Source organism: Numenius arquata, chromosome 8, assembly GCF_964106895.1.
Source record: "Numenius arquata chromosome 8, bNumArq3.hap1.1, whole genome shotgun sequence".
Taxonomy (NCBI): domain Eukaryota; kingdom Metazoa; phylum Chordata; class Aves; order Charadriiformes; family Scolopacidae; genus Numenius; species Numenius arquata.
Window position 1 is genome coordinate 19,455,710 of NC_133583.1, and position 22,273 is coordinate 19,477,982.

General features: G+C 65.6%; 2 protein-coding genes across 2 annotated transcripts in view; both read left to right on the plus strand.

Annotated features, from left to right (window-relative positions):
• BSN (bassoon presynaptic cytomatrix protein) overlaps positions 1–12,629 on the plus strand; it is a 97,301-nt gene extending 84,672 nt beyond the window's left edge. Inside the window, exons 5-10 of the mRNA XM_074151797.1 lie at positions 1,152–7,790; positions 8,520–10,638; positions 10,960–11,702; positions 12,056–12,149; positions 12,257–12,400; positions 12,589–12,629. Of these exons, the coding sequence (XP_074007898.1) occupies positions 1,152–7,790; positions 8,520–10,638; positions 10,960–11,702; positions 12,056–12,149; positions 12,257–12,400; positions 12,589–12,629 (9,780 nt within the window). The remainder of the gene's footprint in view (positions 1–1,151; positions 7,791–8,519; positions 10,639–10,959; positions 11,703–12,055; positions 12,150–12,256; positions 12,401–12,588) is intronic.
• A 3,402-nt stretch (positions 12,630–16,031) lies between these two features.
• Positions 16,032–20,721, plus strand: LOC141467094 (acylamino-acid-releasing enzyme-like). The gene is made up of 22 exons (XM_074151413.1): positions 16,032–16,081; positions 16,779–16,908; positions 17,010–17,136; positions 17,232–17,322; positions 17,416–17,491; positions 17,569–17,732; positions 17,806–17,943; positions 18,032–18,123; positions 18,198–18,238; positions 18,316–18,437; positions 18,577–18,637; positions 18,708–18,805; positions 18,894–18,945; positions 19,031–19,119; positions 19,192–19,330; positions 19,402–19,485; positions 19,572–19,652; positions 19,756–19,844; positions 19,956–20,146; positions 20,216–20,318; positions 20,389–20,495; positions 20,570–20,721. The coding sequence occupies exons 1-22, from the start codon at positions 16,070–16,072 to the stop codon at positions 20,673–20,675; spliced, it is 2,193 nt and encodes a 730-aa protein (XP_074007514.1). The 5' UTR covers positions 16,032–16,069; the 3' UTR covers positions 20,676–20,721.
• Positions 20,722–22,273: the final 1,552 nt, after the last annotated feature.

Consider the following 22,273-nt stretch of genomic DNA (forward strand, 5'->3'; position numbering starts at 1 on the left):
GCTTGCCCCCACGCTGCCTAATTGTAACTCCAATTAAAAGGGCCTGTTTATTTCTGCTGGCATCTAATGAAGATGTTGGGCGCCGCCCTGCTTCTGAAGGCTGCTTTGCAGGGCTGTCTGTCAGGGAAATTAAAGTTCATTAAAAGGTGGTTATTCCCCACAGCTGCTGCTGGCAAAGCTCCTGTCCTCTCGAAGCCACTGTCTCAGCCTGGCTGGGTGCTGGGGTCTGAGGGCTGCCCCCTCCCCAGACATCTCCCCCCACAACTACCAGTGCTTGGGCTTCTCCCAGTGCAAGCAGGGGGGAGCAGGAGGCAGCTCTTCCCTCCCACCCCTTCCTCAGGGAAGGGCACACGGCCATTGGTAGCCCAAGGCTACCACCGCTGGCCCTCCGTGGTGGGTACTAAAAAGGTCAATGCTGCCATTAGACAACCTTCTCCTTTAGTTGTCAGGGGAGATAGCACTGATGGGGGCTGGATTTTTAAACATATTTATGAGTCTCACAATGCCCATGCCCCCGGGGACCTTTGCTGTGCCATCCACCTCTGCTGTGAGGACAGGCTGAGAGAGTTGGGGGTATTCAGCCTGGAGAAGAGAAGGCTCCAGGGAGACCTTAGAGCCCCTTTCAGTACCTTAAAAGGCCTACAGGAGAGATGGGGAGGGACTCTTTATCAGGGAGAGGAGCCATAGGACAAGGGGTAACAGTTTTAAACTGAAAGAGGGGAGATTTAGATTAGATATCAGGAAGAAATCCTTTACTGTGAGGGTGGTGAGACACTGGCCCAGGTTGTCCATGGAAGCTGTGGATGCCCCATCCCTGGAGGTGTTCAAGACCAGGTTGGATGGGGCTTTGAGCAACTTGGTCTGGTGGGAGGTGTCCCTGCCCAGGGCAGGGGGGTTGGAACAAGATGATCTTTAAGGTCCCTTTCCAACTCTAACCATTCTATGATTCCATGATCCCCTGCTTGCAGCACGCCTCATCACCTGCCTTCGTTGAGGGGGGGACACAGGGCATGCCCCAGCCTCCATGCTGGGCTGGCTCCCAGCGCTGCCCAGACCTCCTGCGTGCTCCCCTGGGGAGGATTTGGGAGGAATTGCCCGGGAGCAGCTCCGGAGCTGCCTGGGTCTGACTCTGTGCTCTCTCTCGCCCGCAGGATGGGAGCAAGCCTTACCCCCCGGACCTGTCCCGCAGCCCCCAGAGCCTGAGCGACACCGGCTACTCATCCGATGGCATCTCCAGCTCGCAGAGCGAGATCACCGGCCTGGTGCAGCAGGAGGAGGAGAAGCTGAGCGGCACTGGGCTGGCTGGCCAGAGTCCCCCCAGCCCCTCCGAGCTCACCAAGCTGGAGAGCAGCATGCGGCCCCTCCTGGAAGGCCGGGGCACCCCACCAGAGCCCACCGAGCATGGCAAGAGCTGCCCGGAGCCACGGGAGGAGCAGCGGCAGAGACCGCGGTACCTCTCCATCACCCCCGAAGCCTTCGACTCGGACGAGGAGCTGGAGGACATCCTGGAGGAGGATGAGGACTCGCTGGAGTGGGAGAACCAGCGGGAGCGGCGGGAGAGCGCGGAATCCTCTGATGAGTTCGGCAGCAAGCTGCGGCACGACTACGTGGAGGACAGTAGTGAGGGGGGCTTCTCCCCGGTGCCCCCCCGGCCCAAGGGCCAGGAGGCGGAGGTGAGTGACGAGGAGTTCATGCGGAGGCAGATCATGGAGATGAGCGCGGAGGAGGACAACCTTGAGGAGGAGGAGGACGAGGAAGGCTATGGGCGCACCAAGTACAGCATCCCCAAAGCTGGGCAGAAGGCTGAGGCAGAGAAGGGCAAAGAGCCGGCGTCGGCCAAACGGCGCTTGCCTCATGGTCCCGGCAGCCTGTACAAGGAGGAGAGGAAGGAGCTGGAGGCGGCAGAGGGTGACGACTTGAGCACGGCCCAGGGCGGGCTGCGGCGCTTCAAAACCATCGAGCTGAACAGCACGACCGGCTATGGGCGGGAGATGGAGATGGGGCAGGAGGCGGACACCAGCCTGGACCGGGAGCCTGAGCTGGAGATGGAGAGCCTGACGGGCTCCCCCGAGGAGCGCTCCCGGGGCGAATACTCCTCCACCCTGCCGGCCACGACACCCAGCTACACTTCAGGCACCTCACCCACCTCCATCTCCTCCCTGGAGGAGGACAGTGACAGCAGCCCCAGCCGCCGGCAGCGGCTGGAGGAGGTAAAGCAGCAGAGGAAGGCTCGCCACCGCTCGCATGGTCCCTTGCTGCCCACCATCGAGGACTCGTCCGAGGAGGAGGAGCTGCGGGAGGAAGAGGAGCTGCTGCGGGAGCAGGAGAAGATGCGGGAGGTGGAGCAGCAGCGCATCCGGAGCACGGCGCGCAAGACCAAGCGCGACAAGGAGGAGCTGAGGGCCCAGCGGAGGAGGGAGCGCTCCAAAACCCCCCCCAGCAACCTCTCCCCCATCGAGGACGCCTCCCCCACCGAGGAGCTGCGGCAGGCGGCGGAGATGGAGGAGCTGCACCGCTCCTCCTGCTCCGAGTACTCACCCTCCATCGACTCTGAGGCCGAAAGCTTCGATGCCGTGGCCTCCAAGCTGTACAAGTCGGGCAGCGAGTACAACCTGCCCACCTTCATGTCGCTGTACTCCCCGACCGAGAAGGGGGAGACCGGCCCCAGCCAGCCCACCAGCAAGCCCCTCAAGAGTGCCGAGGAAGCCTACGAGGAGATGATGAGGAAGGCAGAGATGATGCAGAAGCAGCAGGTCCAGCAAGCCCAGCCGGCCGTTTCCTACGGCAGCACCTACCAGCAGGTTGGTTACCGTGGCACCGAGGGGCAGAACGGCTTTGAGTACCAGTACACCGAGGAGTACCGGTACGATGGTGGCCCCACGCGCCCCTCCCAGCCTGGGTATCCGAGCGCCCTGGCGAAGGCGGGAGGGGTGTATGAAGAGATCCTGCAGACCTCCCAGAGCATCTCCAGGATGCACCAGTCCTCCTCCTTCGACCTGGCCCTTGAGCAGGGAGAGAAGGCGAAGGGGCAGGAGGAGGCGTACCAGGAGAAGCACTTCCTCAATGCTGAGAGCGCCTACGCTGACCTGATGAAGCAGAACGGCGGTCCGCTCACTCCCGGAACCAGCCCCACGCAGCTCTCCGCTCCCGTCTCCTTTGCCACCTCCGAGGGCGGCGCAGGCAAAGCCATTCCCGACGTCCGGGTCACCCAGCATTTTGCAAAAGAGGGGCAAGACCTAGCCAAGCTCCAGAGCGCCCCGGCAGCCCCCAGCCCAGTGTCCAAGGCTGCTGCCTCTCCTTACACCTATGGCAAAGGTGCCAGCACAGTAACAACAGCCTCAGGCACCCCCGGGATTGCTTCCCGGAGCTACAGCTCCCCAGCTCCAGAGGCCCCATCCATAGCCAGCAGAAGCTACAGTCCGGCGAAGAGCACGGTCAGCTACGGCTCGCAGACAGAGGACACCAGCAGAAGCAAGACGGTGGTGGAGATCAGCGTGCAGACAGCCAGGGAGAAGCTCCCAGCCGCAAGCGACAGCAAGTCCTCGCCGCCCAAGACGTACCCCTTCTTCAAGAGCTCCAGCCCTCCGCTCTCACCCACCTCCCCCACGCAGAGTCCCACCCGCGCCGCAAAGGCCACGGCAGAGTTTTCCACGCAGACGCAGAGCCCCCTCCTCCCCTACGAGGCTCCCACTGCCGCCACTGCCGGCCCTGCTGCCTCTTCCCCCATGGTGGCCCAGGGGACGCAGACACCCCACCGGGCGGGCTCGCCGCGCCTGACCCGGCAGCCCTCCTCGCAGGACTCCCCCTTCATGGTGATCACACTGGCGGCCGACGCAGCCAGCCAGACCAAGCCACCCAGCTCTGACTCCTCGACGTCTCCCACCTCATCACCCACCAGGACAAGCCGGCAGCTGCCAGCACACGGCTACAGCCAGGAGCCAGAGCAGCCACCAGGTACCTATGTCAGGGCACAGCCAGTGAAGGAGCACACCCCAAAGTCACCCGCTGTGACTTCAGCCACCGATGGCATCACGGGGCTGTATGGCTGGGGAGCGCTCCCCGCGGAAAACATCTCCCTCTGCCGCATTTCCTCCATCCCCGGCACGTCCCGGGTGGAGCCGGGGCCCAAGGCGCCGAGCACTAACGCCGTGGACTTACGGACCGCGCTGAAGTCCGCCCCCATCATCATAACGGACCAAGGCATGGATCTCACCTCCTTGGCCACCGAGGCCAGGAAGTACTGCCTGACCTTGGACCACATCCCGAGCCGGCAGTCCACGGCCATCCAGCCCTTGATCATCAACCTCAACGCCCAGGAGCAGCCCCACGCCATCATCGCAGCAGCCAGCACCGCCGGCCTGGCCATCGCCTCCCCCATGATCCTCTCACAGCCCAAGCAGCCTGTGGTCTACGGAGACCCTTTCCAGAGCCGGGTGGACTTTGGGCAGGGGACTGGGAGCCCAGTGTGCTTGGCGCAGGTGAAGCAGGTGGAGCAGGGCATCCAGACAGCCACTGTCAGAGCCAGTGGGGCAGCCGGTGGCAAGCCCGAGCCCCCGGCTCCCTCCCAGACCAAGTTTGCAAGGTACGGTGTGCCAGGACAGATGGTGAAGAAGGACATGCTCATCACGCAGACCGGTGGGGCGCAGAACGTCGGTGGCCTCCAGCAGCCCTTTCCACCGGAGCCGGGCTCGGAGCTGTACCGGGCAGTGCCAGTGGAGCTGAAGAGCCAGAGCCCTCTCCTTGCTCTGGGCGGCAAGAAGTCCCAGGTGATGATGGTGCAGATGGAGGAGGCAGCCACTGGCCCGGTGACCAAAGTGATGAAAGAGGAGCCTCCGGCCAACGTGTTGGACCTCACGGGTGTGAAGCCGGAGAGCCAGGTGGCCTGCTGCGACGTGGTCTACAAGTTCCCCTTCGGCAGCAGCTGCACTGGCGCTTTCAACCCCACCTCCAAGATGCCGGAGAAGAAAGCTGGGGAGGCGGTGGCAGCACCTGGTCGGAAAGCCAGCGGGCCCCTCTATGGCAGCAGGGAGCCGGAGCTGCCAGAGACCTTCCCCTACCGGGAGCAGCCAGCCCCGGCACCTGCACTATACGAGGAGCACAAGTTTTACCCCACCGGCACCTTCGGCCGCCTCTACTCCTCCATGTCAGACACGAACCTCTCCGAAATCGGGATGAGCTACTACCCCACGAAGGGGGATCAGCCCTTCCCCTCCCCGGCAGGTGACGCCGCCGTGGACCTCAGCACCATGAAGCATTCCTATAGCGTGGGCTTCGCCGAGGGGGGCTACCTGGGCCAGGGGCTGCAGTACGGCTCCTTCTCTGACCTCCGCCAGCCGACAGAGATGCTGGGCCACCCGCTCCCCATGCGGAGGTACAGCTCGGTCTCCAACATCTACTCCGACTACCGCTTCTCTCCCCGGGGCGACCTAGCCAGCTTCCAGGAGTCCAGCCTGGCCCACTACAGTGCCACCACAGCCCGTGAGATCAGCCGCATGTGTGCCGCCCTCAACTCCATGGACCAGTACGGGGGCCGGCACGCCAACGGCCCCGACCTGCTGCCCTACGGCCCCGGGGCTGGGCCAGGGGGTACAGGGGGGCTGGCGGCTCAGCAGCAGGGCCCCGCACCCGCCAAACCTGGCGGGATGTACAACCCCACTTTCCCCGAGGGGAGGCAGAGCCTCGGCAGCCTGGCGCAGTACAACGTCCCCGGTGTCCGCCTGGGCGCCGTCCGGCAGATGTTCCCTTCCACCGCCACCGTGCGCGCCGCCGATGGCATGATCTACTCCACCATCAACACGCCCATCGCCTCCACGCTGCCCATCACCACCCAGCCAGCCTCGGTGCTGCGGCCCATGCTGCGCGGGATGTACAGACCCTACGGCCCGGGCAGCGTGACGGCGGTCCCGCTGGCCAGCCTGGCCAGGCTACCGGTCGTCACTCCCCGCGTCCCACTGGCGGCACAGGGCCTCTACCGCTACCCGGCCCCCAGCCGACCAGCCCCGGCAGCCTCGATGATGGAGACGCCCGTCTACCTGGGCAAGCCCGTCAGCACGGCACCAGCAGCAGCGGGCACCGGCCCCGCTCCCAAAGTCCCCACCGCACCCGCCGGTGGCTTGCCGAGAGCAGAGCCGGGGGTGGCCGCTCCCCGTGCTGAGGGTCCGGCGGCACCGGCGGCTGGCAAGGAGAGCGGGCAGACGGCCGCGGTGCCCAAACCACCACCGGACGGGTCTCAGCGGGAGGAGCGGGAGCGTGAGGAGGAGCGGCAGCGCAAGCAGCAGGAGCACGTGCTGCAGCTGGAGCGGGAGCGTGTGGAGCTGGAGAAGCTGCGGCAGCTGCGGCTGCAGGAGGAGCTGGAGCGGGAGCGCGCGGAGCTGCAGCGGCACCGGGAGAAGGAGCAGCTGCTGGTGCAGCGGGAGCTGCAGGAGCTGCAGTGCATCAAGCAGCAGGTGCTGCAGCAGCAGCAGGAGGAGCGGCACGCGCAGCTGGCCCTGCAGCGGGAGCAGCTCGCCCAGCAGCGCCTCCAGCTCGAGCACATCCACCAGCTCCAGCACCAGCTGCAGCAGCAGCTGGAGGAGCAGAAGCGGCAGAAGACTGCCTTCCCCGAGCCCGCCACCCGCCCGCCCGAGGGGCCCGTCGAGGTGCCGCGGGGCCCGCCGCACAACGGGCAGGCATGGCCACCGCCAGGACAGGCCCAACCGGAGGGTCCCGCCGGACCCCGCTACCCCACGCCGCAGCGGCCGCTCAGCAGCTCGGCCTCGGACATGTCGCTGCAAGCCGAGGAGTCCTGGGAGCCTGGACGGGGAATCAAGAAGAGGAACTCCATGCCGCGGCTGCGGGACGCCTACGAGAAGGAGGGGGCGCGGGAGGCCTTCGCGGCGAGGAAGACGGCAGACAGCAGCGTGCAGACGGACGAGGAGGACGGCGAGGAGCGGTACCTGCTGTCGCGGCGGCGGCGGACACGGCGCAGCGCCGACTGCAGCGTGCAGACGGACGAGGAGGACAGTGGGGAGTGGGAGCAGCCCGTGCGCCGCCGGCGCTCCCGGCCCTCCCGGCACACCGAGGCTGGCGCCGAGGGTAAGCCGGAGGGGACAACCCGCGGCACGGCCAGCGTGGGCATCCAGACCATCAGCGACTGCTCAGTGCAGACAGAGCCCGACCAGCTCCTCCGCGTCTCCCCCTCCATCCACATCACCACCCATGACCCCCGGGTGGAGATTGTCAAGTACATCTCAGCCCCAGAGAAGACGCAGCGGGGCGAGAGCCTGGCCTGCCAGACGGAGCCGGAGCCAGCCCCCCAGCCCGGCGTCGTGGTCCCCCAGCTGACAGTGCCCACCACCATCCCACCCTACTCCACCAACATCCAGATGGTGAGCACGGGCCCCCTGGACCCCCACACTGTCCGGCAGCAGACCCTGGGCAAGTTCGAGAAGAAGAAGCCGGATCCCCTGGAAATTGGGTACCAGTCCCATCTACCGGCCGAGTCCCTCTCCCAGCTGGTGACCCGCCAGCCACCCCGTTCTCCCCAGGTCCTCTACTCGCCCGTCTCTCCCCTGTCTCCCCACCGTCTTCTGGAGTCCTCCTTTGCCACCAGCGAGCGGCTGAACAAGGCTCACGTCCCCCCGCAGAAGCACTTCACCGCCGAGTCGGCCCAGCGCCAGCAGACGCTGCCGCGTCCCATCAAGACCATGCAGCGCTCCCTCTCCGACCCCAAGCCCATCAGCCCCACTGCCGAGGAGGCCGGCAAGGACAGGTTCTCCCTCTACCAGCACCCACTGCTCCCCAGCACCCAGGTAGGTCAGTGCAGGGAACGACCTTTCCTTTCGGGAACAGCCCCAGGAGGCACCTCAGGACATTTCACTTTCATGAGCACTGCGACAATTAATATTTTAAAAGGCTGGCTTCCTCGGGCAGCTGATGGCAGCCGGCAGGTGTGGACGCGTGCACCGAAGCCGGCAGCCGGAGGGAGGCCCTGGAGCTCCACCTGCATGAGCCCGTTAAGGGGCGAGAGGTGCTGCTGGGTGGCAGGATCAGGGCTGTCCCCTGTCCCCTGCCCCAGTCGGGTCCCCCTCCTCCCACACACAGCTCCATTTTGGGTTGCGGCAGCTCTCCTTCCCTCCTTTGCCCCCATGCACCGAGGTTGCCTTGGGCTGCCAAGAGCCCCAGGGCAATACCCCGGGTGGCAGCAGCCCCTGGCCATCCCCCCGAGCCCCACTGCCAAGAGCCTGGGGACAGAAAGCAGTTTTTTGGGGCAGTCGGCAGCACGCACGCAGCCGGCCCAGTGCTTGGCTGGCTGCCACCCCCGGTAATTACTCACGGAAAGCGCCTGCCTGTTACTTCCATCCTATTTATTGCGCTTTTACATAAACGCCGCTTCCTTGGTGCGTGGGGGGACACGTGCGCAGCGTGTCCACCTCACCGCAGCCCCGGGGCACGGGAGGAGATCTGTGATGCTTGGGGCCCGGGGGGACATGGGGGGACACCAGCCCGCACCTCTGACCAGGTGTCCCTTGGCTTTGCAGGTGGGGGGGCTGCAGTCGAGCCCCCTGGCACGCAAGGTGAAGCGGACGCTGCCCAGCCCACCGCCCGAGGAGCCCCACGTCCCCCTGGCCAGCCCGGCCACCTCCCAGCTCTACCTGAGCAGCCTGGCCACCAAGGCCACCGCGCCGGTCACCAAGGCCAGCCTGCTGAAGGAGCTGGACCGCGACCTGAAGCTGGTGGAGCACGAGGCCACCAAGCTGCGGAAGAAGCAGGCGGAGCTGGACGAGGAGGAGAAAGAGATCGACGCCAAGCTGAAGTACCTGGAGCTGGGCATCACCCAGCGCAAGGAGTCGCTGCTGAAGGAGCGGGGGAGCGGGCGAGACCACCCCTACCTGCGCTGCCCCGGGGACCGCCGTGACTACCTGTCTGACAGCGAGCTGCACAGCCTGCGCCTCGCCGCCTACGACAGCGCCGGCCTGCGCCCCGCGCCCACCGGGCAGTACCCCGACTTCGCCCCCACCGCCGCCTCCTATGGCGCCTACCCATACCCTGCCCCCCAGGCCCCCGCCGCCTTCCCGCCGGCGCGCCTGCAGCACCCCCAGTACCCCACAGCCAGCACCTCGCAGGACGGCTTGCCGGCAGCCCCGTTGCCCACCTTCGCCTCGCCCGGCACCTTCCCGGCCCCCGGCCCTGCGTACCCGGAGCTGGGTGCCCCAGGCCAGCCGGGCTTCCGTCCCCAAAACCCCTACCAAGCCCCCAGCGCCTTCGCTGGGGCGGCCGCCGTGCCAGCGACGCAGCCCGCCCTCTTCCAGAGCCTGGCGGAGGTGGCCGGTGGGCACCAGAAGCCACGGCAGACCTCGCTGGCTGACCTGGAGCAGAAGATCCCCACCAACTACGAGGTCATCGGTGCAGCCACCAGCTCCTCCGCCATCCCCGACGTCACCTTCAGCACCACAACGGCGAGTGGTGGCTACGAGCAGTACAAGGCACCCGAGGCCCGGCCGGCCGAGAGAGCTGGTGTGGCGCAGGGCCCCTCAGCCAGCTTCTCTTCCGAGTCCCTCTACACCAGCCTGGAGCAGAACATCCCCCGTAACTATGTGATGATCGAGGACATCAGCGAGCTCACCAAGGAGAGCCCGGCGGTGGAGGGGCAGAAAGCGGAGTCAGCAGGCACGGGCGCCGAGAGCCGCCATGGCAGAGAGAAGAGCGAGCTGGGGGACACGGAGGGCTCCAGCCGGCCCTGCTGCTACGCCAAAGCCGAGGAGGAATCCGAAGAGGACGTCTACGACCACCACGGCCCTGACCATCGAGGGAAGAACAGCTACCACCGGGGTGTGGAGAGCAATGGCAGGGTGTTGGGGAGCTCTACCAGCTCGTCCTACTACTATGGAGACAGTGAGTACCGGCACTCCTCGCGGGCTGACAAGCACGGCTCTGGTGTGGCACTGCCGAAGCATTCATCCAAGAACCTGGCACCCGCTGTCGTCTCCTCAAAGCGCAGCAAGCACAGGAAGCAGGGCATGGAGCAGAAGATCTCCAAGTTCTCCCCCATAGAAGAAGCCAAAGACGTGGAGTCAGACCTAGCCTCCTACGCAGTGACAACCTCGGCCGGTGGCAGCAACGTGGCCTCCAGGGCCAAGAAGCTGCAGGAGGAGATCACCTACGGCCTGAAGAAGAACGTCTACGAGCAGCAGAAGTACTACGGTGTCTCAAGCCGAGATCTGGTGGACGAGGAGGACAGGGTCTACTCCGCCGGCAGCAGAACCCGCTCCTCTGGCTACGGGGTGGAAAAGTCCTCTGTCCGGGAGTCGGGTGGCCGGAGCAAGTCCTATGAGCGGGAGGGCATGGAGCGCTCCCAGAAAGGTGGCTCCAAGCCCTCGTCCCTCAGCATGAGGGAGAGCCGCGGGCGAGCGCCCGTCCGTGCGCAGCCCTCAGAGGAGGAGAGCCCCGTCAGCCCCCTGGGGAAGTCGGTGGGGGGATCACGTGCCACGGGGGGGCCCGGCCCCCAGTCGGCAGGTGACCCCTGCTCCCAGTTCTGCTCCAGCCACTCGTTGCCTGATGTGCAAGAGCACATCAAAGATGTGCCAAGGAGTCACTCGTACAAGCACGAGGAGGGCTACGGCATGGACGATGCCCATTGCGTTGTCTCGGACAGCGAAGGTAACGGCTCCCCGTGGTGACCACCCCAGAGCATGGCACTTCCCCGGGGCATGCCCGTCTGTCCGCTCGTACGCAGAGACACTCTCACCACCTCAGTTTGCTTGACACGTGCCTTCCTCCCCCCCTGCCCTGGGTGTTCGGTGTTAGCCGGTTCCCATGCGGTGCCTCGCCGCGCGGTGCCGCGCCGTGTCCCGTCCCCACCGACGCGGGCTGTCCCCCCACGCGCGTGCCCGCTGCTTGCCTCTCCCGCCTCATTGCATGGCTTCTGCCCGGGCGGCCTCGAGCGAGACATTGACTGTGGTTTGTTTTTGGTTTCCGAAGCCTATCATTTGGGTCAGGAGGAGACAGACTGGTTTGATAAGCCCAGGGAGGCGCGGGCGGAGAGGGTCAGGCACTACGGTGGCCACTCTTCCTCGCAGAAGAGACCCCCAGTTAAGCACACCTACCACGACTACGACGAGCCCCCTGACGAGGACCCGTGGCAGCATGACGACTACCCCCAGCACCGCGAGCACCGGCACCACGGGGAGTATGGGCGCCACACCGGCACCTCCCGGCATGCCAGCGACGAGCCCCCACGCCGCTCGACCAAGCAGCACCCACGGGAGCCCAGCCGCCATGAGCCCCGTGGTCACGGGCCACCAACCACCTCCAAGAAGGCGCAGCAGCCCGAGTCCCGCGGGCCTGCATCCTACGGCCCCAGCTCTTCTGAGTATCCCCCGTCATCCCGCCCCGCTGCTCACCACCACGGTGCCGAGACCCCCAAGGCGCAGAAGACCCCCCAGCCACATGGGCCGGCCACCCCAGCACCGAAGCCGGAGCCCCTGGCACACCCGCAGCAGCCGGCGGGCAGGCAGCAGCAGGCAGGGCAGCAGGCAGCACGGCAGCAGGCAGCGGGGCGGCAGGCTGCCCAACCGGCCGCCTCGGCACAGCCTGAGGCCAGGGGCAGGACACAGGGACCCCCTTCGTCCCGGCCACCGCAGCAGCAGCCAGGGCCAGCCCAGGCGGCCGGGAAGGTGCCGGCCACACTCCATGCACAGCCGGGTGGGCACGCAGCACCGGCGGTAAGTACGGGCTCGGCCACCTCCCTGCCCTACGTCTCTGCCCAGGACTGGCTTGGCTGGCTGTGGCCAGGGGCTAGCAGGGGAAGGGTTGGGGATGGGAACCATGGGGAAAGGTGTATCCCACCCATGAGCCCACCATGGCCACCTCTGGGTGCTGCAGGAGCAGCCGTCCCCTCGAGGGGAGCTGGGAGGGGACATCCCTGTGCCCTGGATCCCTCCCTGCTGCTTTTGGGGCTACAGGGCCATTTTCACACAGCGTTTGGGGGTTTTGGTGTTGCCTCTCAGCCCGGGCCATCCCCTGGATGATGATCTGCTGGGAGAGCGAGCCCTGAGACCTCTTTTCCCCATTCCAGCCGAAAGCAGAGCAGACGGACGCACCCAAACCCGCAGCGAAAGTGCCACAGCAGCCGGGGAGAGCGCCCACGGCACAGCCCCTGGGAGCAGCAGGTCAGTGGGTGTCATCGTCCCCCGTGCCGGCTGCCTGGCACCCCAGGGGCTCGGCCAAGCCCCCCCCACACCATCCCCTGCTAACAGTGGCTTCGTTCATCCCCCAGCAGACAGCAAGGCCGGTCCGAGGGCAGCCGGGCCACGTGGTCCCACCGGCCCGGCAACGGGGCAGCCGGGGGCGGAAGGAGAGAGCGTTTTCTCCAAAATCCTGCCGGGGGGAGCAGCGGAACAAGCAGGCAAACTGACGGAAGGTGAGGGCTGCTCCCAGGGACGGGGCAGTGATGCTCTTCCGCACCCAGATGGGATCGGGCACCCTGGGGGTGGCCGATGGGATGTGGCGCTACCGCAGTTTGGGGCAAAAGCAGGGGTTTGGGGGCCGGGGAGGGGTGGGGGACTGGTGTGGCTACGCCATGCTGACACCTCTCCCACTTCCCCGCAGCGGTGTCGGCTTTTGGCAAGAAGTTCACTTCGTTCTGGTGAGAGAACGGCACAAGGTGAGCGCAGCCAGTGCCGGGTGCTGCCCCGTGGGCTCTCCCTGCCCCGGCAGTGCCTGACACCCTCCCGCTCCCTCCCGCCGCAGGAGTTTGGGAAGAGAGTGGAGATTTGAGTCGTTGCAGTGGAAAAACCTATGAAGAAGCCAGAGAATTCAGCACGCGGCGCCAGACTCTGAGTATAACGGTGAGTGCCAGGGGCACAGCCACGCACTGGTCCCCTCTGCCATGCCATCCCCAGGGCTCCCGCAGCACCACTGTATCACTGAGCCCTGCCCTCCCGCGCTCCCAGCCCCCAGGGTGAGAAGAACATGGGCCATCCGCGTCCCCGTCCCGCTGGGCCACTTGTCCCCATCCTCATCCCCGGGCGCTGGCCCCAAGCCAAGGCGTGGGGTCTTGGCCTTCTTCCCCAGCCTCGGAAGCGCCGCGTGGGCCAGTGCCAGGCGGATGCTAGTGCCCACCCCGGGTGTGCGGGGAAGGTTTGGGCGGCCCAAGCTCTGCGCCGGGAGCCCATCCAGCGCGGGGGCGGCAGCAGCTGCTCCGCCGGCAGCAACTCTTGGCTCGCTGCGGCTTGTTCGCTGGGGCCGGCGCTGCCGCCCGGCGGGGTCCCCTCCGCGGGGATGCCGCCGCTCGGGCTAATGCCTCTCTCTCTCTTTGTTTCTCGCAAGCTTTTGAAAGCAGGGCGATCCCTGGATGCTGGACCAAACGGCGGCCGAACGGGGGCCCGGCGGACACCCCCATGCCTGGCGAGCAGCTCCGGCGTGGCACGCGGCGAGCCCCGGCACTGGGCGCGGGCGGATGCACCCTCTGCCCCCGCAGCCGCCCCCGAGGGGACGGGCCTGATCCGGACCCTTGGGTCAGGCCCCATAGGTGACGGGCCGCGGCCCTTTCTCAAGATTATACGCAGAGTTGCACCCTCCGAACCCCAGCTCTGGCTTCTTCACAGGTTTTTCCCCCCCTCCGCGAGCCGAGGGCTGGGCGCCACGGGCGCTGCTCCTCCTTCCCGACCCCGTCCGCCCCTGCACTGCGTCCCGCTCCCGGCCCCGCCAGGGAGCCCCCCGGAGCGCCTCAGATAGGACCTAACACTGTTTCACTACCGAAATACGAGGCCATAGGACTCTTGACAGGCGGCGCGGCCGGCCGTTGCCGACGTAGCCACCGGCTGGGCGCGCGTCCCGGCCCGCGGCGCTGCCCTGAAGCCATTGGAAGCATTGAAAGGGCCACGCTCGCCCTTGCCACGCAGCCAGCGCGCCCGCCGCCGGGCATCCCTTTTCTTTCGAGAACAGCCTTAATCATCCCACTTTGATTTCTGTGTATACCTCATCCGCACCGGGGAGGGGGGGCACGGGGCGTCGTCGGGGGGGGTGTCCTTTTTTTCTCAGTTTCTCTGGGTTCATTTTATTTTGGTTTTGGGGTTTGGTTTTGGTTGGTTGGTTGGTTTGTTTTTTTTTAAAATCTTTATACCAAATCCTCTTCCCTCTTTGCTTTGTGCGATGAGTTAGCACACGGGCTGTCGTCTGTAGAAGCAATAGAGTGCAGGAGGCTACAAAAGAGCACAAATCCCGTGGAACAAGATCAGGAGAGCTTTGCCTCCGGCAGTATCCTTCCTCTTACTGTGCAATCCAAGTCCTTCTCAAGCCATTTTGCGGGGACGGCTGGCATGGTGGCCAAAGCCCGCTCGCCCTGCCAGGAGGGGGTTCCCTGGGGTGGGGGGAGGCAGCCCGAGGAGGGGGCTTGCCAGCGGACCGCGACCCGTGTCCCATCGCCTCCCCACGCCGGTGGCACCCCTGCCCCCCCGGTGCCCCCCCCGCGGCGGGCAGCAGCCGCCCGCTCGCCCGCCTGATATTCTATGCAACGAAATAACACGACTCCAGAACAAGACCTGTGAATAGCTGATCCGTTCAATGTCGCGCCCAAGGGTTTCATCGCCAACGCCTGCCGCCCAGCGACCCGGTAACTACTCTTTATCGACCACCCGTGCGTATGAATTCGTGGCATGTTCGACCCACGGAGGGCCACTTTGCCAAAGGGCAGCCCTAGCGCCCGTGACCGTCTGTCCCGTCGTAGAGCATGGCTTGCTCCTTCTCTGCACGGTTCCACCCGCCTTTCAGTGCTTGCTGTTCTTTGCCTGGACTTTTCTTTTTTTCTTTTCCATCAGTCCATTGCTGTACTGGAAGCTCTTAGCAGAATTATGCACTCGTTATCAAGGACCCGGTCGCTGTGGGAAGCCCACGCTCCGTGGCAGCTCCCTGGCAGGGAGCTCTGCCAGTGCCCAAGGCTGGGGAAGAGGCTGGTGGCTGTGGGATGGGGGGGAGCGGGGCGCTCCCGTGGGGCAGCCCCACGGAGGAGAGCCTCAACCCTGCGCCCACCTGCCACCTCTCCCACCGATGACAAGTGCATCGCCTCCTCCGGGCCCCCGGCCCCCCGCCGCTCCTCGCGCTGTAAATACGTGTACAGTGTGTACATCGCACGCAGGACCGAGACCCCCGCCGGGGCCTGTCTCACCCCCCGAGCACATCCGCCACCTCGCCCCTCTGCCTGCTGGGACCGGGGGTCCCTAGCCCACCCCGCCAGGCTGGGCCCCCAGTCCCAATCATGGCAGTCTGCCGGCCGGGGTGGGGGGACGGGGTGGGGGGTGTCAAGATGAGGTGCCGAGGGTGGCTGAGCCCCGGGCGCCCTTTCCAGCGGGAAGTGCGATGCCGGGTGCGCTCCCTCTGAACATTGTGACGGTGTGCGTGTCTGCTGTGCTCTGTGCCACCCGTAGTGACCCCGTACCGTGCCGTACCGTGCCGTACCGCCCCGCCGCTGTGTCGTGACTCCCTCCCAGAAGCTGCCCCCTCACCAGGTGTTTCTGTGGGAACAGAATAAAAAGGACTTGACACAAACCACGGACTGGCCCCGATTCCTGCCTGCCTGTGGGGAGGGGGAGGCGGGAGGGACTGGACCCCCAGCGCACTGCAGGCAGCCGGGCTGGCAGCCCAGTGGGCCTGGTCGCCACCAAGCACCTGCGGGCTCTGTGGCCCGCAGCCGGGGTTGCTGGGCTGGGGGGTCCCTGTGGGGGTCCCCCGAGGGCCCGATCCCCCATGGCCTGTGCATGGAACTCCCTGTGCAGCAGCCACCCGCCGGGGAAACCGCTTCGGGGCGGCCCAGAGCCGTCGGAGTCCCAGAGCCCTGTCCCCCGGCTACGGTGGCGAACGGGGTCCCGCGGGTGAAGCGGTGTCTCCGGGCTGGGGCGGTCACCGGTGCCCGGCCGGGGCCGACCGTCCCCCCCGGACCTCGCCGCCTCCGGCAGCGGCGCCGCCCGCGCCCACCAGGGGGCGCCGCAGCGCGGGGAGGCGGTCCCAGCGCCGCAGCCAATGGGAGCTGCCGCAGGCCGCAGGCCCCGCCCCTCAGTCCCGGAAGTGACGGTGGCGCCGGCGCCGCCGCACCATGGAGCCGCCGGTGAGGGTCCGCCGAGGGTGGGCGGTGGGGCGATGCGGTCGGGTCTCTGTCCCTGGAGCGCGCCCCCCCCGCCCCCGTCCCCCGTCCCCGCGCCCCCTCATTGCAACCCCCGTCCAGGGCACCGCCCCCACCCCGGCCGGGAGCTCCGGCACCTTCCCGCTCCCGGTGCTCCGGTACATGGCCCGGCTCTGCGCCCGCAGGGCTGCCTCCCCCCGTCCCAGTAACAGCCCCCAGTACCTTCCTGATTCCCCCTATGCACCCCAATAATTGCCCTCACTACCCTCGTAAGTGACCGGGCTCTGCACCCCCAGTAACTGCCCATGTACCCCAATAACAGCCCCCCAGTACCCTCCCAATCCTCGATGTGCCCCAGTAACTGCCCCAGCTCGGCACCCGCAGGCGCTGCCCCCAGCACCCCAGTAACTGCCCCCCCCATGACCACTGGTACCCCGGGACTACCCCTGCCACTCCAGTAACTGCCCCTGTTACCCCAGTACTACACCTGCCCCCGGCTGTGCACCCCTGAGCACCGCCCACAGCATCCTGTAAAACTGCCCTGAAATGAGCCCTAATTCCCCAATAACTGCCCCACTACCCCCATGTACCCTGGTGCCCCAGAAACTGCCCCCTGTGCCCCACCTCTCCCTGGTTATCACCCCCGCCCCCATGCCCCCAGCCACCCCTGTGGGTCTTGCAGGTGCTGTCGAACGTAGACGAGGTGGTGGAGGTGTACCGGGAGCTGAGCCGGCACCCGGGGCTCAGAGCTGCCTGCCTCGGCCCCGATGTCACCACCCAGTACGGGGGCAAGTACTGCAGCCTCTACACTGGTATGTGGACGGGGTGTCCCCCCAGGGAGGCCGGGGATGTCTGGGGGGTCTCCATCTGTCTGGCGGAGACACCCTGGGTGTCCTCACCCTGCTCCTCCCAGAGTGGTCGCAGCGGGACCTGGCACGGGCCGAGAACGTCAAGTTCTGCCGCCAGTACCTGATCTTCCATGATGGGACCTCCGTTGTCTACTCGGGGCCTGCCGGCACCTGCTCTGAGATCAAGGACGAGTGAGTCCTGTCCCATCCTGTCCCCCACACCATCCTGTTCCCTGCACCCTCGGGGTGCTGATGGTGGGGACTGATGGGCACCCACCTGCCTGCAGGCTTCTGAGCCGGGAGTCCCCCAGTGGGGCGCTGAAAGCTGTCCTGCGCAAGGTTCCCAGCAAGGAGAAGGAGGAGAAGCAGTTTCTGGAGGTGAGGGGGAGTTAAGGGGAGCTGGATACTCCCTGGGGCTCGGGGCCAAATCCACACTGTGCTATGGGGCTGCTCTGGCATCTCTGCCCCCAGGTCTGGGATCAGAACTGCAAGGTGAAGAGCATTGACCTGACAGCGCTGGACAAGCACGGCACCGTCTACGATGATGGTGAGGGGCCGGGGGATGCCAGGAGAGGTGGGGATCCTGGGGGGACATGGTCGCTGGTGCTTAACCCACCCCTGCAGACCAATTTGGCTGCCTGGCCTGGACACATTCGGAGACCCACCTGCTCTACGTGGCGGAGAAGAAGCGTCCCAAGGCCGAGTCATTCTTCCAGAGCAAACCCCCCGAACTGGGCACCTCCAGTGAGGATGTGGGGTGCCCCGAGAAGGCAGATGTGCCCCTCAAGGTGGGGTCCCCCCGCCCTGGGGCAGGCGGGATCCTGTGGAGTGGCTTTGGGGGCTAATGGGGTTGTTCCACAGGGCGAGCAGTTTGTGTACCATGAGGACTGGGGGGAAGCACTGAGCAAACGCAGCATGCCCGTCCTCTGCGTCATGGACATCGAGGACAGCAGCATCTCAGTGCTGGAGGGTGTCCCAGAACACCTCTCTCCCGGCCAGGTCAGGATGGGGGGCCCCAGGGAGCCAGAGAAGGGAGGTTTCGGGGGCCAGCAGCAGGCTGAGCCACTTACTGCTCCTCTTCCCGCAGGCTTTCTGGTCCCCTGATGACACCGGCGTGGTCTTTGTGGGCTGGTGGTCCGAGCCTTTCCGCCTGGGGCTGCAGCACTGCACTAACCGCCGGTGAGTCCCCGCAGGGCACCTGCCCCACAAGCCAGGCCACCTGGCCCCATGGTGACACCCGTCTCTGCCGGCAGGTCAGCGCTCTTCTACGTGGACCTTACAAGTGGGGCATGTGGTGAGCAGCGCGTGCCCCAACCCCGCCGGTTCCCCGGCTCCCTGCAGCCCCCTCACCATCCCCTCGTTCCCATGCAGAGCAGCTCTCCGAGAACAACACGTCCGTGTGGTCCCCACGGCTCAGCCCTGACCACTGCCGCATTGTCTATCTGGAGAGCAATGTCTTTGGCCCCCACCAGCAGTGCAGCCGCCTCCGCATGGTGAGCAGTGCTGGGGGGACACTGGTGGGACACTGGGGTGGGAGTTGGCAGGAGGGCGGTGGTGCCCCCTCCCTGGGATGCAGCAGGGGTGGGCGGGCTGAGACCCTGCAAAACTCATCCCATCCCACATCTCCCACAGTACGACTGGTACACCAAGCAAACCAGCACGGTGCTGGCGGCCGTGCCGCAGCAGACTTTGGGTGAGTACAGCCCTGGGGGCGGCATGGGGGGGCCACAGAGGGATGCTGAGCACCGCTGCTCTCATTACAGGTGCCTTCCCGGGCATTTACTGCGGCGCTCTGCCGGGGCTGTGCTGGGCGGCCGACAGCCGCAGGTTGGTGCTGGATACGGCTCAGCGCAGCCAGCAGGTGAGGGCAGCTGTGCCAGAAGGGCAGGGAGGACACAGGGGGGCAGGGTGGGTCAGGGCTGTGCTGGACTCTGCCCTTATGCCCCTAGGACATGTTCGTGGTTGATACGGTGACGGGCGCCACGACCTCGCTGACAGCCGGTAAGTGCCAGGCCAGTAGGACCATTCTGGTGCCAGGGCTGGGCAGGGGGTCACACCTGCAGGTTTGACTACCCCTCCTCCCCAGATGCCCCCCAGGGAAGCTGGTCTGTCCTCACCATTGACCGGGACATCTTGGTGGCCACGTTCTCCACCCCTAGCTGCCCCCACACACTGGTAAGGTGCTGTCCCCTCCCCAGCGCCCACCAGCCCCTCTAGGGCCTGGCACCGACCCTTCTCCCCATGCAGAAAGTGGCCGTCCTGCCCAGCGCCGGCCTGGAGGCACAGCTGCAGTGGGTCTGCCTGCAGGACGCCCCCCCCGTGCCTGGCATCAGCTGGGGCATCCGCACCCTGCGGCCCCCGCCAGAGCAGGAGCACCCTCAGTACGGTGAGTACACCCAGTATGGCTGGGTTCTGCCGCCCCTGCCAAGCTCTGACCCCACCACCCCACCTCCGCAGGGGGCCTGGACTTCGACGCCATCCTGCTGCGCCCAAGCGAGGACCGCGCCGCCCAGAAGCACCCCCTGGTCGTGATGCCCCATGGTAAGAACTTGCCCCACACCTCCCCCCACCCCCCCACTGTGCCCCCACCCTGGATGGGCAGTATCAACCCCTTTTTCCTTTCACAGGGGGTCCCCACTCCGTCTTCATGGCCGGGTGGATGCTGTACCCAGCAGCGCTCTGCCGCATGGGCTTCGCCGTGCTGCTGGGTGAGTGATACCAGGGGGCCTGGTCACTGCTGGGTGGTATGGCCACCACGGTGGGGCTGCGGCAGGGGGAGGAAGGGCTTTGATGTCCCTGTCCCCCCACCAGTGAATTACCGTGGCTCGCTGGGCTTTGGCCAGGACAGTGTGGCCTCCCTGCTGGGCAACGTGGGCACGCAGGACGTGCATGATGTGCAGGTACGGCCTCAGCACGCGGTCCCAACCCTGGGGCACTCCATGCCCCTGCTGGTACCCCCAAGGAGGAACAGGGGGGCCAGCTGCCTCAGTGGGTGTCCCCTATGGTGGCAGTTCTGCGTGGAGCGGGTGCTGCAGGAGGAGTCACTGGATGCCGGCCGGGTGGCGCTGGTCGGTGGCTCGCACGGAGGCTTCCTGGCGTGCCACCTCCTCGGCCAGTTCCCCAACACCTACCATGTCTGCGTAGTCCGCAACCCAGTGGTGAACATTGCCTCCATGGTGGCCGCCACTGACATCCCCGACTGGTGAGTACCGCCGTCCCCAGCCCCCTGCCACCCCAGCCCTGCACGTGCCCCCGTCCTTCTTCCCGGCAGGTGCCTGACAGAGACGGGGCTGCCCTACGCGCCTGATGCCCTGCCGGACCCGGCCCAGTGGACGGAGATGCTGCACAAGTCGCCCATATGCTACGTCGACCGGGTATGTCCCCATCCCTGTCCCCCTCCCTGTCCCTGTCCCCACTGCTGCTGAGGCTGTGCCGCTCCCGCAGGTCCGTGCACCTGTACTACTGATGCTGGGGGAGGATGACCGGCGGGTGCCCCCCCAGCAGGGGCTGGAGTATTACCGTGCCCTGAAGGCCCGTGGGGTCCCCACGCGGTGAGTGGAGCTGCTGGGTGCCCGGGTGGGGGAGGGGGGTGCAGGCATGGTGCTAACCCCCCTCTCCCTTCCAGGCTGCTCCTGTACCCGGGAAGTGGCCACGCGCTGGCCGGCGTCGAGGCCGAAGCTGACGGCTTCATGAACATGGTGCTGTGGCTGATCAAGCACCTGCGCTGCTAACAGCCCCCCAGCCCCTGCTGCCCCCCAATAAATGATGTAGCTCAGCATCCTTGGCGTCTCTGATGGTGGTGCCGGCACCGGCGTCGCCTCCGCTCCCGGTGCCCCAGGCCCTTTTTGCCAGGCTGAGGGGCGAGCTCACCCCCCACCAGCACACCTCTCCCCCCACCCAGGCGGCCGGTGGCCCCTCTGCCCTGCTACCGGGAGCTGAGCCAGTTCCCCACCATACACCATGGACAGGCTATGGGATGGGGCGGCTGTGACGGTGTGCTCCAAACACCTGCCCCCCCCCCCCCAGACCTGACCTTTATCTTCTGTAACCCTTGTCCAAGTGATAACCACCCGTGGCCATCAAAAAATGGGTGCGTCCGGTCACGAGGACTGCATGGAGCTCAGAGTGGGTTTGGGGAGGCAGAGAGCACAATAGCCAAGGTCTAACTTGATCTGTGCGGCCACCAACCGCAGTGATGACACTTGTGGTCAATATGCAAATATAGGTCAATCATTTGGTCCCCGTAAATAGTGAGCAGCCCAGGAGTGCTTTGAGCTCTGCTGCACCCCAGGATCTCCCCTCGGGTGGGGAGGTGCCTCTCAAGGTTATAGAATCATAGAATCATTCAGGTTGGAAGAGACCCTTGGGATCATCGAGTCCAACCATCTACCCTACTCTACAAAGTTCTTCCCTACACCATATCCCCCAACACCACATCTAAGCAACTCTTAAACTCATCCAAGGATGGTGACTCAGCCACCTCCCTGGGCAGCCCGTTCCAGTGTCTGATCACTCTTGCTGTGAAGAATTTCTTCCTAATGTCCAGTCTAAACCTACCCTGTCGCAGCTTGAATCCATTCCCTCTTGTTCTATCGCTATTTGCTTGTGAGAAGAGACCAGCACCAACCTCTACAATGTCCTTTCAAGTAGTTATAGAGAGTGATGAGGTCTCCCCTCAGTCTCCTCTTCCCCAAACTAAACAGTCCCAGCTCCCTCAATCGTTCTTCATATTCCTCTAGGCTCACAGATTCCTTGCCCCAGCACGTCCCCAGTAAGTGACTAATGGCTTGCTAGACTTTGAAGCTTCACTGAGATTATATTTTAGATTATAATCCTTTAGAACATAAACCGTTGACCAAGTCTGTGACTAGGATTGGATCCAGCAACACCCGGACTTCTCTCTGAGAAGGAGTTCGGAAAGCAAGGGGGTCCTCTCTGAACCTCGACTCAACGGGAGGGTCTCCCTGACTGTTCTGTCTGACCCTGTCCCCGATGCGGTGAATAACCCAGTGTGACTTGATCATTAAATATTGTTAAAACACTGTTGCGTTTACCATCAAACTTGGTTATTCGTGGAGCGAATCCGAGTCCCACCTGCTCACGGGAACAAGGTGGTGGCAATTGGCATAATTGGGAACCCGGTGAAGAGCACCTAAAAGTAACTCGGGGGTCCCCCGTGGGTCCCCAAGGGCCCGATCCCCCCCCCCCCAGGCGGATCTGAACCTCGACGCCTCCGGCGGTGGCGCCGCCCGCGACCACCAGGGGGCGCCGCAGGGCGGGCGGCTGCCCGAGCGTCTCAGCCAATGGGAGCTGCCGCCGGTCGGTGGCC